The 19,326-nt window shown below is 34.8% G+C and overlaps 2 protein-coding genes and 1 pseudogene across 3 annotated transcripts; 2 read left to right on the forward strand and 1 right to left on the reverse strand.

Moving 5' to 3' along the window:
- The first annotated feature begins 2,896 nt into the window (after positions 1-2,896).
- On the forward strand, positions 2,897-7,359 carry LOC120577859 (protein FAR1-RELATED SEQUENCE 5-like). The gene is made up of 3 exons (XM_039829746.1): positions 2,897-3,827; positions 4,407-5,877; positions 7,290-7,359. The coding sequence occupies exons 1-3, from the start codon at positions 2,897-2,899 to the stop codon at positions 7,357-7,359; spliced, it is 2,472 nt and encodes an 823-aa protein (XP_039685680.1).
- A 307-nt stretch (positions 7,360-7,666) lies between these two features.
- On the forward strand, positions 7,667-9,204 carry LOC120577858 (cytochrome b6-like; annotated as a pseudogene). Its single transcript, XR_005643819.1, has one exon. The product of XR_005643819.1 is annotated as a cytochrome b6-like (transcript).
- Positions 9,205-11,219: 2,015 nt separating this feature from the next.
- LOC120577860 (protein FAR1-RELATED SEQUENCE 5-like) lies at positions 11,220-13,946 on the reverse strand. Its single transcript, XM_039829747.1, has 2 exons — positions 13,016-13,946; positions 11,220-12,436 (listed from the first exon to the last, which is right to left on the reverse strand). The coding sequence occupies exons 1-2, from the start codon at positions 13,944-13,946 to the stop codon at positions 11,220-11,222; spliced, it is 2,148 nt and encodes a 715-aa protein (XP_039685681.1).
- Positions 13,947-19,326: the final 5,380 nt, after the last annotated feature.

Consider the following 19,326-nt stretch of genomic DNA (forward strand, 5'->3'; position numbering starts at 1 on the left):
TTCACATTTACTGCCATTTTTTAACAATGAAAGTGATGTTTACACTTACCACTATGTCATCTTTATATCCGGTTTCTTTTTAGCAATTGAAAAAGGATAATAAATCAAATAATAGCAAATGTTAACATGGTGGTTATAAAGCATAGCCCACAACAAAAATATCTCAACATTCCTCATCATTCCTACCTCTTTTCTACCCCATATGGTGCAAGCAATAACCGTGTAAAGGTACCTAAGCACAGGGTTGTGAATTTATTCAACAGCCTAATCAAATGCTCATCTATTTCTAGTCTATCCAAAGCATTAACATCTGGGTACCTGCAAGGAGAGATAGTTCTAGAGTTTAGAGAATTATACCTATTTCTTTGCTCGGAATCCTTGAATTGGATCCCATAATTGCGGGCTGTTGATTGCTTCTTGCTTGCACCTCTTCCGGAGGCCTCAATATCCTCACCTTTCGTTTTTGATGCCATTGACCTTAGCTTAGTTTGGGTGTGGGTGGATGATTGTTGGTGAAGTTTGGAGAGAATTATAGATGTTATTTGATATGGATACGGAAAAAAATAAAAAAAATAAATTATTTATTTATTTTTTTTTTTTTTTTTGCTGATGGGTTGGCGCGGCCGTGCCACCATTCTGGAAAAAGAGGGAAGATTTTTTTTTTTTTTTTTTTTTGTCAATGGCTTCAAATTTCTTTCTCTTTTTCACATCATAGTTGGACAAATACCTACAGAGCAAAACAAAACAAAATAAAAGCAATAAAACTCATGGGTTGCCTCCCACGAAGCGCTCTTTTAGAGTCATTTAGCTTGACGATTAGAAGGTTTCTCTACCCAATACCCAATCTTTCCCAAAGGGATAGTGGCATCAACCTGAGATTCTCTCCCAAATCACACATAGTTTTTTCAATGGTTTCACTCTCAATCACACAAGGGGTGGAAAAACTCTCAATCACTATGAGGTTAGGCTTAACAAGCCTTTGTGGGACATGGATTTTGAGTTTATAAGGTGGTGAAACGATTGGCTTATCACTCTCTCCTATGACTTTCTCACCTTGTTGCTTTTCACTCTCTATCTCACCCTCAATTGTCTTAGTTTTCATAATGGGGTCCTCTAACTGCTTACCGTCCCTAAGTTGAATAGCATTTATAAGGCCTTTGGGGTTGGCTGCAGTTTGACTTTGAAAGACATCGGGGGTTTGAGAGGAAGTAGCTACTTTTTGGGCTACTTGAGAGAGGCAAAAGTTATGGTGCATAAGCCATAACTTATGCACCATGCATAAGGTCTTCACAGCCATCAGATCAATTGGACACTTGTAATAATCCTACGGTCTTCAGCTCAGATCCCACATTCATTGATTCAGCTGTGCCCGACGAAACCAAACCTCACAACCTCGCCGGAAACCACCGTGATTCAGTTGATTCATTCATTGTTTGTCTTCATCACCGGCGCTTTCTAACCTCGCCGGAAACCACCGTGATTCAGTTGATTCATTCATTGTTTGTCTTCATCACCGTGATTCAGTTGATTCAATTGAAGAGGTAAATTATGCACAACTTAACAACTCTATATTCACTTCTGAAACGTTGTGTTGTGATGAATGTTATGAATCATGATTATGTTAGTTTTTTCCAATTTCCACACTCTATTCCTAGCTTCTGTTACTTCCCTTTTTATTACTCAAACTAGTAATAATGCAGCATGGTATTTCTAGTTACTAGAATTCACATATTTGTGTAAATTGGGATTGTAATTGTAATTCAATTTCTTGGGTTTGACCCAATGTGGTTTTCCGGCTACTTCACGGCGTGATTGCGTCAATTTTCAACGGCGAACCTTGCTCGCTGCTCCGACGTCATTTTCCGGCTGGTCACGGCGTGATTGCGACTTTATTTCAGTGTCTAAGGTTGCACGAATTTCACCCTTTTCTGTGTTGGATCGGTTTTCAATTTCGCATTTTTGGTGATTTATGAACCATTCCCTGTTCCTGCATTTTTGGTGATTTATGAACCATTCCCTGTTCCTGTGATTGAATTTATTGAATTTCTTAATAAATTCAATAGATTGTATTCCCTGTTTCTGTATTCCCTGTCCCTGATTTATGAACCATCAGTAAAGGATATGAAACAGCAGATAAAGTTTTTCATGTGAAGTGTCATTGAACATGATTTACAAAATTATTGTTCAGAGTCTTACAATTTTGATGTGAAGTGTCATTAAGAGACTAAAATTAGATGCATTAAGAATCAGAACCAAACAAGTTTATTTGCTATATAGTTTCAGACATTAACATTTTACTATATTTGAGGACTATTGTATCATGTAATAACTTATATTTGCTACAATTGATTTCTGTAAAAACAATATCCAAACCTAGTCAGAACCAAACAAGTTTATTTGCTATATAGTTTCAGACATAAAACTCTTGTGTCACAAACTCCAGGACACTTATTGAAAGTTGTATGATACCTAAAATTTACAACTTATGAAAATCAATGTATCACATAAAACTGTCAATCACATAAAACTGTCACTTCTAGAACCTAATATGATATGCAGTGAAAAGAGGAGTCCTTTTATTCCTGGTTTGTAACCAAGAAAATGGAATTTATAGCTATACAATCGAATTTAAGCCGATGATAAACAAGAGTGAATAACTCATTATTCAAGTCAGGCAAAGATTTATGCGAAACTTTTAGGAATATTAGATTGAAAAATAAGAGCATTGATGTGTTATTGTTTGTAGTTTTTTCAGTCCTTGTCTACTTTTCTGATCTTTGAATGCTTAATCTGCAAATTTACATGCATTGATGTGTTAATCGTTTTGTATATTGAATGAAAAATGCTTAATGTGCTAATGGTTGTTTGTTCTTAATAGTGTTTGTTGCTGTTTTCAATGGATTTGATATCAACTTCATCTGAGAGTGGACAACTGAGTGTTGAAGCTTCATCACTGATTCATGCTGAGAGTGGACAACTGAGTGTTGAAACTTCTTCAATGATTCATGCTGATAGTACTGAATGTTACTCCCCTAGCAATGAAGAATCATGGAAGTCTTTAGTCTTTCAATCTATCAAAGAGGTTCAAGATTTTTATGGTAATTATGCATATAACACTGGATTTTCTATTAGGACTATGTTGAAGTCGAAGATTAATTCACAAAATAAGAAATCAGATAAGGTACATTATTTGCGTTATGTTTGTAACAAACAAGGTTACAAGAAGGGAAGTTTGCTTAATCCTAACAACAGGCCAACATCGGACAGTCCACTGGTTATTGAGTTTGTGAAAGTGAAAGAAAAACCTGAGGAAAGGGTCGGTTGTACAGCTGCAATATATTTGAAGCTGGATGAAGTTTTGAATGTGTATAAGATTTATAGATGGGATGTGGCTCACTGTCATCCATTACATAAACCAGAGCATTTGTGTTATCTGAGATCATTTAGAGAAGTAAATGAAGTTCAAGGACAACTAGCTCTAATAAATTCTAAAGCTGGAATGTCGATGAGAACGTCTTATGAAGTTCTTGGTCAAGGAGTTGGAGGTACGGAGAATCTTCCTTTTCGGTTTTCAGACTTAAAGAACTATCTAATGACAATTTGTCAAAAGGAGATGGTGGTTGGTGAAGCAACTGTAATTCAAGAATTCTTTAGAAATGAAGCTCTCTCGAAACCATCTTTTTACTATGATATCCAAGTTGATGCTGCAGAAGACATAGCTAGCATTTTTTGGGCAGATGGAATTATGCAACTAGATTATTCTCTATTTGGTGATGTCATCAGTTTTGATACAACTTACCGAACAAACAATCAATATCGCCCATTAGGTTAGTATCTTTTACTTCTCTCAGGTTTTTAATTAGTGTTTACTTTCATTATGTTGTATTTTTGTTCTGGCATGGTTAGTGTAGGTAGGAGTACATTTTGAACTACCTAGTGTCTAGGTGTGGCTGTCATATGTGTCCGAGATTGACTGTAAGATTGATAAAGTTGCAGGCATTTTTACTTAGCCAGAAATTAAATTCATCATATACTAACCATATACCGATAATAAATTCATCTAAAACCATTACACCATAAGTATGGTTTTACATATGACACTATCAAAACCATTAAACCATACTTATGGTTTCAGTATTCCATACCCCTAATTTTGATCAAATTTTAATTAAATTTTTACATAGAACACTAATGAAATTGTCTTGTGTGATCGATCTTTAGTACATACTTATTAGAATACTTAATGTCTATGTCTTTTATCATTGAGTTTATTCACTGCTGAGGCGTGATTTCTTATAATTTGTGATTACATACTAGGATAAATGCATTATAATTTAGGGTTGGTTTCATTATTTATTGTAAGTTATTTTGTTCTGATTTAGGTCATTTATTGGTCATTATTTCAGCTGCCTTTATTGGTTTTGACAATCATCGCAAGAGTGTTTTATTTGGTGCTGCGCTATTGTACGATGAGACAGCAGCTACTTTTGATTGGTTGTTTACAACATTCTTGAAGTGTATGTCCAATAAGAAACCACAGACTATATATACAGACCAGGCTAGTGCGTTATTGTGTTCAATTCCAAATATTTTTCCAGGTGTTTTTCACGGGCTTTGTTCATGGCACATGGCAGAGAATGCAAAGAAAAATCTTGGCTCTCGTGCAAACAGTGCATTTTTCGATGAGTTAACTAATTTGGTTTCAAATGTAGACGATGAATCAGATTTCGACTATAATTGGGATCAGATGATGAAAAATTGTTTTAATGGAAGGCCTACTTCAGACTTTAAGTGGCTTGTCCAAACTTACGGAAATCGTATGCATTGGTCTTCAGCTTGGGTCAAGTCACATTTTACAGCTGGTCTGAAAACAACTCAGTTAAGTGAGTCTTTCAATGCTTTTCTTCGTGGATTTCTGCAGCCAGACCATTCACTTGTTCGATTCTTTAGTCATTTCAACATTATGGTTCAGAGAATGAGAGATAATCATGCTGAGTTGGACTTCAAGGCTGCAAACACTAGAACAAAAAATAATTATCCCAATAGTCAGCTGATGCGGTCCGTTGTCAACAAGTACACACCAGCTTGCTTTGCATTTATTCACAGGCAGTATGACCTTTCCTTCAAATACTATCATGAGGAGGACACAACAAAAGGGTCTGCCTTTAACAAGTTTTTCAAAGTTTTCACAATTGAAAAGGTTGATGATAATTATGATGATGTTGATAATGATAATGAAGGGCCTTCCAATGTTGATGTTTTGGATGCAGAACTTCAAGAAAACCTTTTCCCAAGTTTTGAAGATCATGATCGACTTGATGAAAGGGTTGTCACAGTTGACATTAGAAGCAAAAGTTTTAGTTGTTCATGTCGTATGTTTAAGAACAGGGGCTTTTTATGTCGACATGTTTTGAAGATCTTTGAGTTCTTAGGTGGTTATGTGCAGTATCATTTTTTGAAGACAATACCTGGACAATATGTTTTAAAGCGTTGGACTAGAGATGTGCGTCCGTCTGTTGATAAGCTGAAATCTACCATCAATATTGGCACTGAAGACACCACTCAAGCACAACGATATCAACAAATTTGTGCTGTTACCGTTCAGCTTTCTACACGTTTTTGTGCAGATCCGGAGGCATCTCAAATTTTTCTCGACGGTGTTCTTGAAGTTGGGAAAAAGGCAGAGGAGTTGCTTCTTTCTAAAGGTATTCGTACAGACCCATCTTCCGTGACATCATCATCCAAGTTTTCAAAAGGAGCTGCTGTCGGTGAACCATCTGCTGGGGTGAAGTCCACTGCACCAAAGTTCAAAGAAAGACTAAATCCAATTAAGTCAAAGAAGCGACTTAAAAGTGATTATGAAAAAGCTAGAGAAAGGCAGAAATTCCTTCTAAATAATTTTAATACTGAAACCATTTACGGATAATAATTTTGATCAAAACGATTACACCATAAGTATGGTTTTACCTAGTACACTATCAAAACCATTATACCATATTTATGGTTTCAGTATTCCATACACCAAATTTTGATCAAATTTTAATTAAATTCAACATTGTTGAGCCTAAAATAACTGTTTATCACTTTTTTATTTATTTAATGGTTTTTTTATTTATCCGTACATGGTTCTAATGGTTTTCTAAATAAAAAAAAAAGTGATAAACAGTTATTTTAGGCCCAAGAATGTTGAATTTAATTAAAATTTGATCAAAATTAGGTGTATGGAATACTGAAACCATAAGTATGGTATAATGGTTTTGATAGTGTACTAGGTAAAACCATACTTATGGTGTAATGGTTTTGATCAAAATTATTATCCGTACATGGTTCTAGTGGTTTTCTAAATAAAAAAAAAAAAGTGATAAACAGTTATTTTAGGCCCAAGAATGTTGAATTTAATTAAAGTTTGATCAAAATTAGGTGTATAGAATACTGAAACCATAAGTATGGTATAATGGTTTTGATAGTGTACTAGGTAAAACCATACTTATGGTGTAATGGTTTTCTAATTAAAGTTTGACCAAAATTAGGTGTATAGAATACTGAAACCATAAGTATGGTATAATGGTTTTGATAGTGTACTAGGTAAAACCATACTTATGGTGTAATGGTTTTGATCAAAATTATTATCCGTACATGGTTCTAATGGTTTTCTAAATAAAAAAAAATGTGATAAACAGTTATTTTAGGCCCAAGAATGTTGAATTTAATTAAAATTTGATCAAAATTAGGTGTATGGAATACTGAAACCATAAGTATGGTATAATGGTTTTGATAGTGTACTAGGTAAAACCATACTTATGGTGTAATGGTTTTCTAATTAAAGTTTGACCAAAATTAGGTGTATAGAATACTGAAACCATAAGTATGGTATAATGGTTTTGATAGTGTACTAGGTAAAACCATACTTATGGTGTAATGGTTTTGATCAAAATTCTTATCCGTACATGGTTCTAATGGTTTTCTAAATAAAAAAAAAAGTGATAAACAGTTATTTTAGGCCCAAGAATGTTGAATTTAATTAAAATTTGATCAAAATTAGGTGTATGGAATACTGAAACCATAAATATGGTATAATGGTTTTGATAGTGTACTAGGTAAAACCATACTTATGGTGTAATGGTTTTGATCAAAATTATTATCCGTACATGGTTCTAATGGTTTTCTAAATAAAAAAAAATGTGATAACAATTATTTTAGGCCCAAGAATGTTGAATTTAATTAAAATTTGATCAAAATTAGGTGTATGGAATACTGAAACCATAAATATGGTATAATGGTTTTGATAGTGTACTAGGTAAAACCATACAACCAGATATAGAGATGGCAATTAGGGTTGCTGTTTCCATGATTATATAATATCAAGACTACAATGGATCTATAGGGTAATTTACAGCGGAATGGTATACAAAGTCAACAGATCTCAATGAAAAAAAAAAAAAATAGGATTTATGGCTAAACAAACCGTTGAGGGTAGTTCTAGATCTGGTCCAAGACGAACTGTTGTAGGAGATTTATTGAAACCCTTGAATTCAGAATATGGTAAAGTAGATCCGGGATGGGGAACTACCCCTTTGATGGGTATTGCAATGGCTCTATTTGCGGTATTTCTCTCGATTATTTTAGAGATTTATAATTCGTCCATTTTACTGGACCAAATTTCGAATTAGAGAATTAGATTCACAAGAACCAACTAACTAGTTTTTCAATAGAAAGTAAAGTTTAGCTTAGCATTTAGGTCGTTGATTTTTAGACCATTCCATTTTTATTTGGTAGTTCGACCGCGAAACTTCTTTGTTTCTGTATTTCCGGAATATGAGTGTGTGACTTGTTACAATTGATCCTATTGTATAGTACAGAACATAAAAAGGATACGTCATCTTTCTTATCTTGATAGAGATGGCTTTACCCCGTCAGATATTTATTCTAATATCTGGAGCACGGAATATAGAAAAGAAATAGATTCTAAAGTATTAGAACTATGATTCATACTTAATATTTATATTTAGACCTCGCAACCGGACGAAAAAAAAAAGAAAGAGTTAGAATAATCAATTTCAAAAAAAAAAAAATTTGAATAAGTGATGATCCAGCAGTTCTTACTCAGGGAATTTTTGGACTTGGATTAAAGGTTTTTTTGGAAATCATCGTGGTTCTGGTATGAATCTGAGGTTTTTGAATTGATTCTATAGGGTCTTAACAAGAAAATTCCTATCAATAATAATAAAAAAACAACAGTAAAATCGTATTAAATACAGACAAAAAAAAAAGAGGTGAATAATAGAATATTCAAGAGGCCGGTAAGGATCAAGAGAAAAGACGAGTGAGCCGACTTGAAATTTTGGCATTATAAACACAAAGAATACCTTTTGGATTTCCATTTTTTTTATCTTCAAAAAAGATTGGAATCATAGGATTAAGTTAAGAAGTTTAAAACTTTCTATTCCACATATCCGTTTTCCAAATAACTGGTATTTTTGTTTGAGCCGTACGAGATGAAATTCTCATATACGGTTCTCAGGGGGGTCCTTTGGTTTACCTATCTCAATAAAGTCTATGATTGGTTCGAAGAACGTCTTGAGATTCAGGCGATTGCCGATGATATAACTAGTAAATATGTTCCTCCTCATGTCAATATATTTTATTGTTTAGGAGGAATTACACTTACTTGTTTTTTAGTCCAAGTAGCGACGGGTTTTGCTATGACTTTTTATTATCGTCCGACCGTTACGGAGGCTTTTGCTTTTGTTCAATATATAATGACTGAGGCTAACTTTGGTTGGTTAATCCGATCAGTTCATCGATGGTCGGCAAGTATGATGGTCTTAATGATGATCTTGCACGTATTTCGCGTGTATCTCACCGGTGGTTTTAAAAAACCTCGCGAACTGACTTGGGTTACGGGTGTAGTTTTGGGTGTATTGACTGCATCCTTTGGTGTAACCGGTTATTCCTTACCTTGGGACCAAATTGGTTATTGGGCAGTAAAAATTGTAACAGGTGTACCCGACGCTATTCCTGTAATAGGATCGTCGGTGGTAGAGTTATTGCGCGGAAGCGCTAGTGTGGGACAATCTACCTTGACTCGTTTTTATAGTTTACATACTTTTGTATTACCTCTTCTTACTGCCGTATTCATGTTAATGCACTTTCCAATGATACGTAAGCAAGGCATTTTCGGTCCTTTATAGAATAAAAAAAAAAGAAAAAAAAAACATAAATTAATCAAATTAATCATAGATATTTGTAATTAATCATTTTGGGGAGGAGAATAGTATTTCATTGCTACAAATATGCATTATTCAAAAAAAAATAAGACATGTATTTGGATATTTCCCTTCAACTTTAAATTGCATTCTTTATTTGATATACACGAATAGTTGAAGGGAACTCTCCGAAAAAATAATGGATTATGGGAGTGTGTGACTTGAACTATTGATTGGGCCGTGCAGTATGACTTGATCTTATCTGCCACATTTGAATTCACAATTAAATGTGTCTTTTTTCCAACCACCGCGCCAGTCCCCTACGGAGGATAGGCCGGTTCGCTTGAAGAGAATCTTTTCTATGATCAGACTGTATCATATCCTGCATGAATAGGCTCCGTAATATCCAGTAATATAAGTTAAGTAATGTGATATAATCCGGATTATGTCTTCTGTATTTCACTTAACTTAATAGTATGGAAATGCAGTCATTTCCTATGCATTGACTCAATTTATGATACTATCGGAGTGAAACAAGTAGATCTAAAGAAAAACGGGGGTTGTATTCTATTAGTAACAAGTAAATCCTTTCTATGTAAAAAATTCCGAAATTCATTTTTCGAGGGAGAACAGTCGAAAGGTTTGAGATCACCCAGAAAGAACTTTTCATTTTGAAAACATACTTGGGTGAAAAGCATTTACTTAAAAAGAAGAACTGAATTTTTTGCAATGCATAGTTGTAATTTCGGAAAAAAAAAAGAGAATCAAGTTTGTTTTCTTACATAGAATCTTCATATATGAGTGACTACCATATAAATATTTTCTATGTATGCATTCAGTTCGTTTGATTCGTGCTTGACCCGGATGATGAAAAATTCTCATGTCCGGTTCTTTCGGAGGATGGATCTATAACAATTCACCTATCCCAATAACAAAAAAACCTGACTTGAATGATCCTGTATTAAGAGCGAAATTGGCTAAAGGGATGGGTCATAATTATTATGGAGAACCCGCGTGGCCTAACGATCTTTTATATATTTTTCCTGTACTAATTTTAGGTACTATTGCCTGTAACGTAGGCTTAGCGGTTCTCGAACCATCAATGATTGGGGAACCCGCAGATCCGTTTGCAACTCCTTTGGAAATATTGCCCGAATGGTATTTTTTTCCCGTATTTCAAATACTTCGTACAGTACCCAATAAATTATTGGGCGTTCTTTTAATGGTTTCAGTACCCGTGGGATTATTAACAGTACCTTTTTTGGAGAATGTTAATAAGTTCCAAAACCCATTTCGCCGTCCAGTAGCAACAACCGTCTTTTTGATTGGTACCGTCGTGGCTCTTTGGTTGGGTATTGGAGCAACATTACCTATTGAAAAATCCCTAACTTTAGGTCTTTTTTAAATTGATTCAATTGTGAAATAAAATATCATGACATGTGTATTGTGTATCTAGGGAGAATTCACTTTGAAATGACTAATCCCTAGATACATCTATTTCATTTTAGACCTATTCTGAATATATAGATTTGTGCGAATTTTTAGAAAAAATAAATGATGAAAAAAAATCCAATGGCCCTGACTCAGTATCCTTTTGATATTTTGATCAAAATATCAAAATATCAAAAGCTTCTCTTCCCTTTTTCCGCCCGACTCTTTGCTCTTAAGAATGTGGGTTTTAAGTTAAGAATGAGTAATTGCACTTCTCCGACCCTTAACTGTTCAACCTGAGAGCGGATAACAAATGCGTTCCGCTTTTTTTTTTGAACAGGATTCTATGGTCGGTCCGCGACCCCTGGATGCCGAAGGCGTCCTTGGGGTGATCTCGTAGTTCCTACGGGGTGGAGACGAGGGACAGTTAAATTTCACTAAAATAGTTTCATTAGCACCCGAGGTATTATAATACGAGATCGTGATATAGATATATTATTTAGGACTGGAATGAATAGGAAGGAAATCTATTTGAATATATATTTGAATAGAAGTGAAATAGAGTCCTAAATATATTAGATCTCACATATATACTTTATATACTTGTGTAACAGCACAAATTTGTTGATATCGTTGTGCTTGAGTGGTGTCTTCAGTGCCAATATTGATGGTAGATTTCAGCTTATCAACAGACGGACGCACATCTCTAGTCCAACGCTTTAAAACATATTGTCCAGGTATTGTCTTCAAAAAATGATACTGCACATAACCACCTAAGAACTCAAAGATCTTCAAAACATGTCGACATAAAAAGCCCCTGTTCTTAAACATACGACATGAACAACTAAAACTTTTGCTTCTAATGTCAACTGTGACAACCCTTTCATCAAGTCGATCATGATCTTCAAAACTTGGGAAAAGGTTTTCTTGAAGTTCTGCATCCAAAACATCAACATTGGAAGGCCCTTCATTATCATTATCAACATCATCATAATTATCATCAACCTTTTCAATTGTGAAAACTTTGAAAAACTTGTTAAAGGCAGACCCTTTTGTTGTGTCCTCCTCATGATAGTATTTGAAGGAAAGGTCATACTGCCTGTGAATAAATGCAAAGCAAGCTGGTGTGTACTTGTTGACAACGGACCGCATCAGCTGACTATTGGGATAATTATTTTTTGTTCTAGTGTTTGCAGCCTTGAAGTCCAACTCAGCATGATTATCTCTCATTCTCTGAACCATAATGTTGAAATGACTAAAGAATCGAACAAGTGAATGGTCTGGCTGCAGAAATCCACGAAGAAAAGCATTGAAAGACTCACTTAACTGAGTTGTTTTCAGACCAGCTGTAAAATGTGACTTGACCCAAGCTGAAGACCAATGCATACGATTTCCGTAAGTTTGGACAAGCCACTTAAAGTCTGAAGTAGGCCTTCCATTAAAACAATTTTTCATCATCTGATCCCAATTATAGTCGAAATCTGATTCATCGTCTACATTTGAAACCAAATTAGTTAACTCATCGAAAAATGCACTGTTTGCACGAGAGCCAAGATTTTTCTTTGCATTCTCTGCCATGTGCCATGAACAAAGCCCGTGAAAAACACCTGGAAAAATATTTGGAATTGAACACAATAACGCACTAGCCTGGTCTGTATATATAGTCTGTGGTTTCTTATTGGACATACACTTCAAGAATGTTGTAAACAACCAATCAAAAGTAGCTGCTGTCTCATCGTACAATAGCGCAGCACCAAATAAAACACTCTTGCGATGATTGTCAAAACCAATAAAGGCAGCTGAAATAATGACCAATAAATGACCTAAATCAGAACAAAATAACTTACAATAAATAATGAAACCAACCCTAAATTATAATGCATTTATCCTAGTATGTAATCACAAATTATAAGAAATCACGCCTCAGCAGTGAATAAACTCAATGATAAAAGACATAGACATTAAGTATTCTAATAAGTATGTACTAAAGATCGATCACACAAGACAATTTCATTAGTGTTCTATGTAAAAATTTAATTAAAATTTGATCAAAATTAGGGGTATGGAATACTGAAACCATAAGTATGGTTTAATGGTTTTGATAGTGTCATATGTAAAACCATACTTATGGTGTAATGGTTTTAGATGAATTTATTATCGGTATATGGTTAGTATATGATGAATTTAATTTCTGGCTAAGTAAAAATGCCTGCAACTTTATCAATCTTACAGTCAATCTCGGACACATATGACAGCCACACCTAGACACTAGGTAGTTCAAAATGTACTCCTACCTACACTAACCATGCCAGAACAAAAATACAACATAATGAAAGTAAACACTAATTAAAAACCTGAGAGAAGTAAAAGATACTAACCTAATGGGCGATATTGATTGTTTGTTCGGTAAGTTGTATCAAAACTGATGACATCACCAAATAGAGAATAATCTAGTTGCATAATTCCATCTGCCCAAAAAATGCTAGCTATGTCTTCTGCAGCATCAACTTGGATATCATAGTAAAAAGATGGTTTCGAGAGAGCTTCATTTCTAAAGAATTCTTGAATTACAGTTGCTTCACCAACCACCATCTCCTTTTGACAAATTGTCATTAGATAGTTCTTTAAGTCTGAAAACCGAAAAGGAAGATTCTCCGTACCTCCAACTCCTTGACCAAGAACTTCATAAGACGTTCTCATCGACATTCCAGCTTTAGAATTTATTAGAGCTAGTTGTCCTTGAACTTCATTTACTTCTCTAAATGATCTCAGATAACACAAATGCTCTGGTTTATGTAATGGATGACAGTGAGCCACATCCCATCTATAAATCTTATACACATTCAAAACTTCATCCAGCTTCAAATATATTGCAGCTGTACAACCGACCCTTTCCTCAGGTTTTTCTTTCACTTTCACAAACTCAATAACCAGTGGACTGTCCGATGTTGGCCTGTTGTTAGGATTAAGCAAACTTCCCTTCTTGTAACCTTGTTTGTTACAAACATAACGCAAATAATGTACCTTATCTGATTTCTTATTTTGTGAATTAATCTTCGACTTCAACATAGTCCTAATAGAAAATCCAGTGTTATATGCATAATTACCATAAAAATCTTGAACCTCTTTGATAGATTGAAAGACTAAAGACTTCCATGATTCTTCATTGCTAGGGGAGTAACATTCAGTACTATCAGCATGAATCATTGAAGAAGTTTCAACACTCAGTTGTCCACTCTCAGCATGAATCAGTGATGAAGCTTCAACACTCAGTTGTCCACTCTCAGATGAAGTTGATATCAAATCCATTGAAAACAGCAACAAACACTATTAAGAACAAACAACCATTAGCACATTAAGCATTTTTCATTCAATATACAAAACGATTAACACATCAATGCATGTAAATTTGCAGATTAAGCATTCAAAGATCAAAAAAGTAGACAAGGACTGAAAAAACTACAAACAATAACACATCAATGCTCTTATTTTTCAATCTAATATTCCTAAAAGTTTCGCATAAATCTTTGCCTGACTTGAATAATGAGTTATTCACTCTTGTTTATCATCGGCTTAAATTCGATTGTATAGCTATAAATTCCATTTTTCTTGGTTACAAACCAGGAATAAAAGGACTCCTCTTTTCACTGCATATCATATTAGGTTCTAGAAGTGACAGTTTTATGTGATTGACAGTTTTATGTGATACATTGATTTTCATAAGTTGTAAATTTTAGGTATCATACAACTTTCAATAAGTGTCCTGGAGTTTGTGACACAAGAGTTTTATGTCTGAAACTATATAGCAAATAAACTTGTTTGGTTCTGACTAGGTTTGGATATTGTTTTTACAGAAATCAATTGTAGCAAATATAAGTTATTACATGATACAATAGTCCTCAAATATAGTAAAATGTTAATGTCTGAAACTATATAGCAAATAAACTTGTTTGGTTCTGATTCTTAATGCATCTAATTTTAGTCTCTTAATGACACTTCACATCAAAATTGTAAGACTTTGAACAATAATTTTGTAAATCATGTTCAATGACACTTCACATGAAAAACTTTATCTGCTGTTTCATATCCTTTACTGATGGTTCATAAATCAGGGACAGGGAATACAGAAATAGGGAATACAATCTATTGAATTTATTAAGAAATTCAATAAATTCAATCACAGGAACAGGGAATGGTTCATAAATCACCAAAAATGCAGGAACAGGGAATGGTTCATAAATCACCAAAAATGCGAAATTGAAAACCGATCCAACACAGAAAAGGGTGAAATTCGTGCAACCTTAGACACTGAAATAAAGTCGCAATCACGCCGTGACCAGCCGGAAAATGACGTCGGAGCAGCGAGCAAGGTTCGCCGTTGAAAATTGACGCAATCACGCCGTGAAGTAGCCGGAAAACCACATTGGGTCAAACCCAAGAAATTGAATTACAATTACAATCCCAATTTACACAAATATGTGAATTCTAGTAACTAGAAATACCATGCTGCATTATTACTAGTTTGAGTAATAAAAAGGGAAGTAACAGAAGCTAGGAATAGAGTGTGGAAATTGGAAAAAACTAACATAATCATGATTCATAACATTCATCACAACACAACGTTTCAGAAGTGAATATAGAGTTGTTAAGTTGTGCATAATTTACCTCTTCAATTGAATCAACTGAATCACGGTGATGAAGACAAACAATGAATGAATCAACTGAATCACGGTGGTTTCCGGCGAGGTTAGAAAGCGCCGGTGATGAAGACAAACAATGAATGAATCAACTGAATCACGGTGGTTTCCGGCGAGGTTGTGAGGTTTGGTTTCGTCGGGCACAGCTGAATCAATGAATGTGGGATCTGAGCTGAAGACCGTAGGATTATTACAAGTGTCCAATTGATCTGATGGCTGTGAAGACCTTATGCATGGTGCATAAGTTATGGCTTATGCACCATAACTTTTGCCTCTCTCAAGTAGCCCAAAAAGTAGCTACTTCCTCTCAAACCCCCGATGTCTTTCAAAGTCAAACTGCAGCCAACCCCAAAGGCCTTATAAATGCTATTCAACTTAGGGACGGTAAGCAGTTAGAGGACCCCATTATGAAAACTAAGACAATTGAGGGTGAGATAGAGAGTGAAAAGCAACAAGGTGAGAAAGTCATAGGAGAGAGTGATAAGCCAATCGTTTCACCACCTTATAAACTCAAAATCCATGTCCCACAAAGGCTTGTTAAGCCTAACCTCATAGTGATTGAGAGTTTTTCCACCCCTTGTGTGATTGAGAGTGAAACCATTGAAAAAACTATGTGTGATTTGGGAGAGAATCTCAGGTTGATGCCACTATCCCTTTGGGAAAGATTGGGTATTGGGTAGAGAAACCTTCTAATCGTCAAGCTAAATGACTCTAAAAGAGCGCTTCGTGGGAGGCAACCCATGAGTTTTATTGCTTTTATTTTGTTTTGTTTTGCTCTGTAGGTATTTGTCCAACTATGATGTGAAAAAGAGAAAGAAATTTGAAGCCATTGACAAAAAAAAAAAAAAAAAAAAATCTTCCCTCTTTTTCCAGAATGGTGGCACGGCCGCGCCAACCCATCAGCAAAAAAAAAAAAAAAAATAAATAAATAATTTATTTTTTTTATTTTTTTCCGTATCCATATCAAATAACATCTATAATTCTCTCCAAACTTCACCAACAATCATCCACCCACACCCAAACTAAGCTAAGGTCAATGGCATCAAAAACGAAAGGTGAGGATATTGAGGCCTCCGGAAGAGGTGCAAGCAAGAAGCAATCAACAGCCCGCAATTATGGGATCCAATTCAAGGATTCCGAGCAAAGAAATAGGTATAATTCTCTAAACTCTAGAACTATCTCTCCTTGCAGGTACCCAGATGTTAATGCTTTGGATAGACTAGAAATAGATGAGCATTTGATTAGGCTGTTGAATAAATTCACAACCCTGTGCTTAGGTACCTTTACACGGTTATTTCTTGCACCATATGGGGTAGAAAAGAGGTAGGAATGATGAGGAATGTTGAGATATTTTTGTTGTGGGCTATGCTTTATAACCACCATGTTAACATTTGCTATTATTTGATTTATTATCCTTTTTCAATTGCTAAAAAGAAACCGGATATAAAGATGACATAGTGGTAAGTGTAAACATCACTTTCATTGTTAAAAAATGGCAGTAAATGTGAACAAAGTGATAAATAGGATTGAGGGAAACTACTATCTAGACTTAGAAACCCTCACTACCATGTTTTTTTTAGAATCCATGGCCCTTCTCACAATTACCTATATGAGTGGAGAGTCAATAATGCTAATTGCTTGATTATTCTACCTAATTCGGACATTACTAATCCGGAGGTGGTAGAAAACTTTGTTTATGTTGGCACTAACCCACAGGTACACAATGATGGTGATGATGGTGGTGATGATGAAGAGGAGGTAAGTGCAAACTTGCACCATGAACAAAAAGCCGGTGGAAACTATAATGATGAACGGTGGGCATGGATGCAAACCAAAGTTCAAAGAATATTCACCGAGCAACAATTACAAGGTGTTGAAATGATCGGGCTAAGAAACGATGTCCTAAGGGGCAATCAAATAAATGAATAACACAATCCAATGTTCCGATACATGATGCAACACCTTCACCTCCAAGGTCCACCTTCTAGACTTCAATAAAATTGTGAGCTTTCCTCTTCCTCTACTCTTACTCTACTTCTCTTCTTTCTTCATCATCTTCTTCTTTTTCTTCTTCTTCTTTTAAATCATTGAGGACAATGCTTCTCCTAAGTGTGGGGGGAGCCTAATAAAGTGTCAGTAGTCGTAGTGTTTCCAAACTCCCTTGAACTTTATTCTTTTGTTTTGTTTTATTGTAAAAGGCATGGTTAAGTAGCTAATTTTTATTGAAAATATCATGACACAAAATTTTCATTGTCTCCTCTTATTTGGTTGATTCTTGTACATGAAAGCAAACTCTTGTGTTTTAAGTCTTCTTGATATACCCACATCTTGTTTTAAAGTGAATAAAATTCTCCAATGAGAAAAACACAAAGTTGCTTCCCTTGAGTAAATGTATGAATAGGTATTTTAAGGAAACGCGTTTTAATCTTAGTGGTGCATTAACCTTTAAAGATTCTCAAAGTGCCAGTAGTATAAGTTAGTATAAGGGAGTTGATAAAAAGCCAAAAAGCCAAATAAATTCCAAGATCTCATCATTGAATCTAGATTGGGGAAGGAGGTAGGCCCTCCGACTTCCTACGTGAAGATGATTGTTATCTTGAGGAAAAACTTTAAAACGCATCATTGAATCTAGATTGGGGAAGGGGTAGGCCCTCCGACTTCCTACGTGAAGATGATGTTTTAAGGGATACCATTGAATCTAGATTGGGGAAGGGGGTAGGCCCTCCGACTTCCTACGTGAAGATGTTGTTCCTTAAATAAAGAACTTAAATGTGCAAATGGCAAAGAACAAAAATTCTCAAATACTCCCATCTTTCTTATATGAATTATAAAAGGAATCTTTCTTGGTTGGTTTAGTGCTAGGATTAGACCATATTTCCTCATAATGCCTATCTTATACAGGAGCAAGAAAAGGGTTGGACTTCACACACACACTCACTTGAAACTTGATCGTTGGGTTGAATAAAAATTACAAGAAATGCTTGAGTTTGTGATTAGTGTACATTTGGGATTTAAGCCCTTGAGGAGACATGTACTTTAATCGAATTGTCATTTGATAAAATTGTTTATGCTACCATGTTTATGCCTTTTGCTTGAGGACAAGCAAAGATTCAAGTGTGGGGGAGTTTGATGAGTCATTTATTATCTATTTTAATATGTTATTTAGTTTTGTTTTATTTAGATTTAAGTTTATTTTATATTAATATTATTTCCTTTCTTGAACTATTTTACTACAATTGCATTTTATTATATTTCAGGAACGAATATTGGATGGATTGAGTCTTGGAGCAAAAGAAAGGGATTTAGAGCTGATTCGGTACAAAAATATGAAGATTCGGAGACAAAAATATGTCTCGTGGAATATACTTGGAATATTCTGCAGAACACCTTTTGCTGCTTTTGCTTGGACTCCAAGCTATTCTATTTTGGCACACAATCTACCGAGGAATATTCTTGGAATATACTTGCTTAGATTTTAAGTCAATTGTGTACTATAAATAGAGTAGCTAGCCATCACAAATATTCATCTTTTCTTGGAATGCAATATGTGACAATTGTTTTCTAATAAAAGTTCATTTACTTTATTGTTATTTACTTTTATGCTTTCTCTCTTCTTCTCCTTGTCTACGATGAACGTCAGTGAGTAGACTTCTCTTGTCTTGGGATTGTTGGATAAGTCTAATGACATAATCCTAACCAAACCAAGCTTTAAACCTTAATCTTATGTAACCCTAATTCCTTATCTAAATTCACCGCTTTAACATGGATCAACCATTATCAAACTGTGGAAACAAAAGTGGAGGGTTAGATAATTGTTTATCCATCATCTCAAATATCAATTCATAAAACGAAAGTGGAGCTTTGATATTCGAACAAGTGAATTTAGACAAGGATTGCAAAGTCAGCGAAATAGGCTTTGCAATCTTTGAGACATATAGTTTCGATCTTCAAGGGAACTAATAACAATCAAGTCAGCGAAATAGGCTTGGTTG

This window comes from Medicago truncatula, unplaced genomic scaffold (genome assembly GCF_003473485.1).
Source record: "Medicago truncatula cultivar Jemalong A17 unplaced genomic scaffold, MtrunA17r5.0-ANR MtrunA17Chr0c04, whole genome shotgun sequence".
Classification (NCBI taxonomy): Eukaryota; Viridiplantae; Streptophyta; class Magnoliopsida; order Fabales; family Fabaceae; genus Medicago; species Medicago truncatula.